General features: G+C 67.2%; 1 protein-coding gene across 1 annotated transcript in view; it reads right to left on the reverse strand.

The window, feature by feature from the left end:
* The window catches only part of GNPAT (glyceronephosphate O-acyltransferase), a 19,193-nt gene extending 18,851 nt beyond the window's left edge, over positions 1 to 342 (reverse strand). The window contains exon 1 of the mRNA XM_005856360.2: positions 220 to 342. Coding sequence (XP_005856422.1) covers positions 220 to 297 — 78 coding nt within the window. The 5' untranslated portion in view covers positions 298 to 342. The remainder of the gene's footprint in view (positions 1 to 219) is intronic.
* Between the last annotated feature and the right edge of the window lie 6 nt (positions 343 to 348).

Below are 348 nucleotides of genomic sequence, written 5' to 3' on the forward strand. Positions count from 1 at the left end.
ACACACACGGACACACACGGACACACACACACACACACACACTGACACAGTGATGCTCCGTTGCCTTGGAAACCAAGACAACCAACCAGCCCCTCCTCGGGGAAGTCGGGGCCCAGGCTCTACGGGGCCCGGAGCGACCGCCCCGAGGAAAACGAGACGGGGTGGAGAGGGTCCTCTCTCGGGCCCGCCCGGGGCCGCCGACTTTCCCTGGGCGCCTACCGAGTACAGGAGCACGACAGCGCCGGGACTAGGGGAGCCAACGGCAAAGCTGGAGCTGGACGAGCTGGAAGAATCCATGGCGCGGCTGCCGTCCGTCCCGGGCGGGGCCTGGGATGCTGTGCTAGGCGG

Source organism: Myotis brandtii, unplaced genomic scaffold (assembly GCF_000412655.1).
Source record: "Myotis brandtii unplaced genomic scaffold, ASM41265v1 scaffold1026, whole genome shotgun sequence".
NCBI lineage: Eukaryota > Metazoa > Chordata > Mammalia > Chiroptera > Vespertilionidae > Myotis > Myotis brandtii.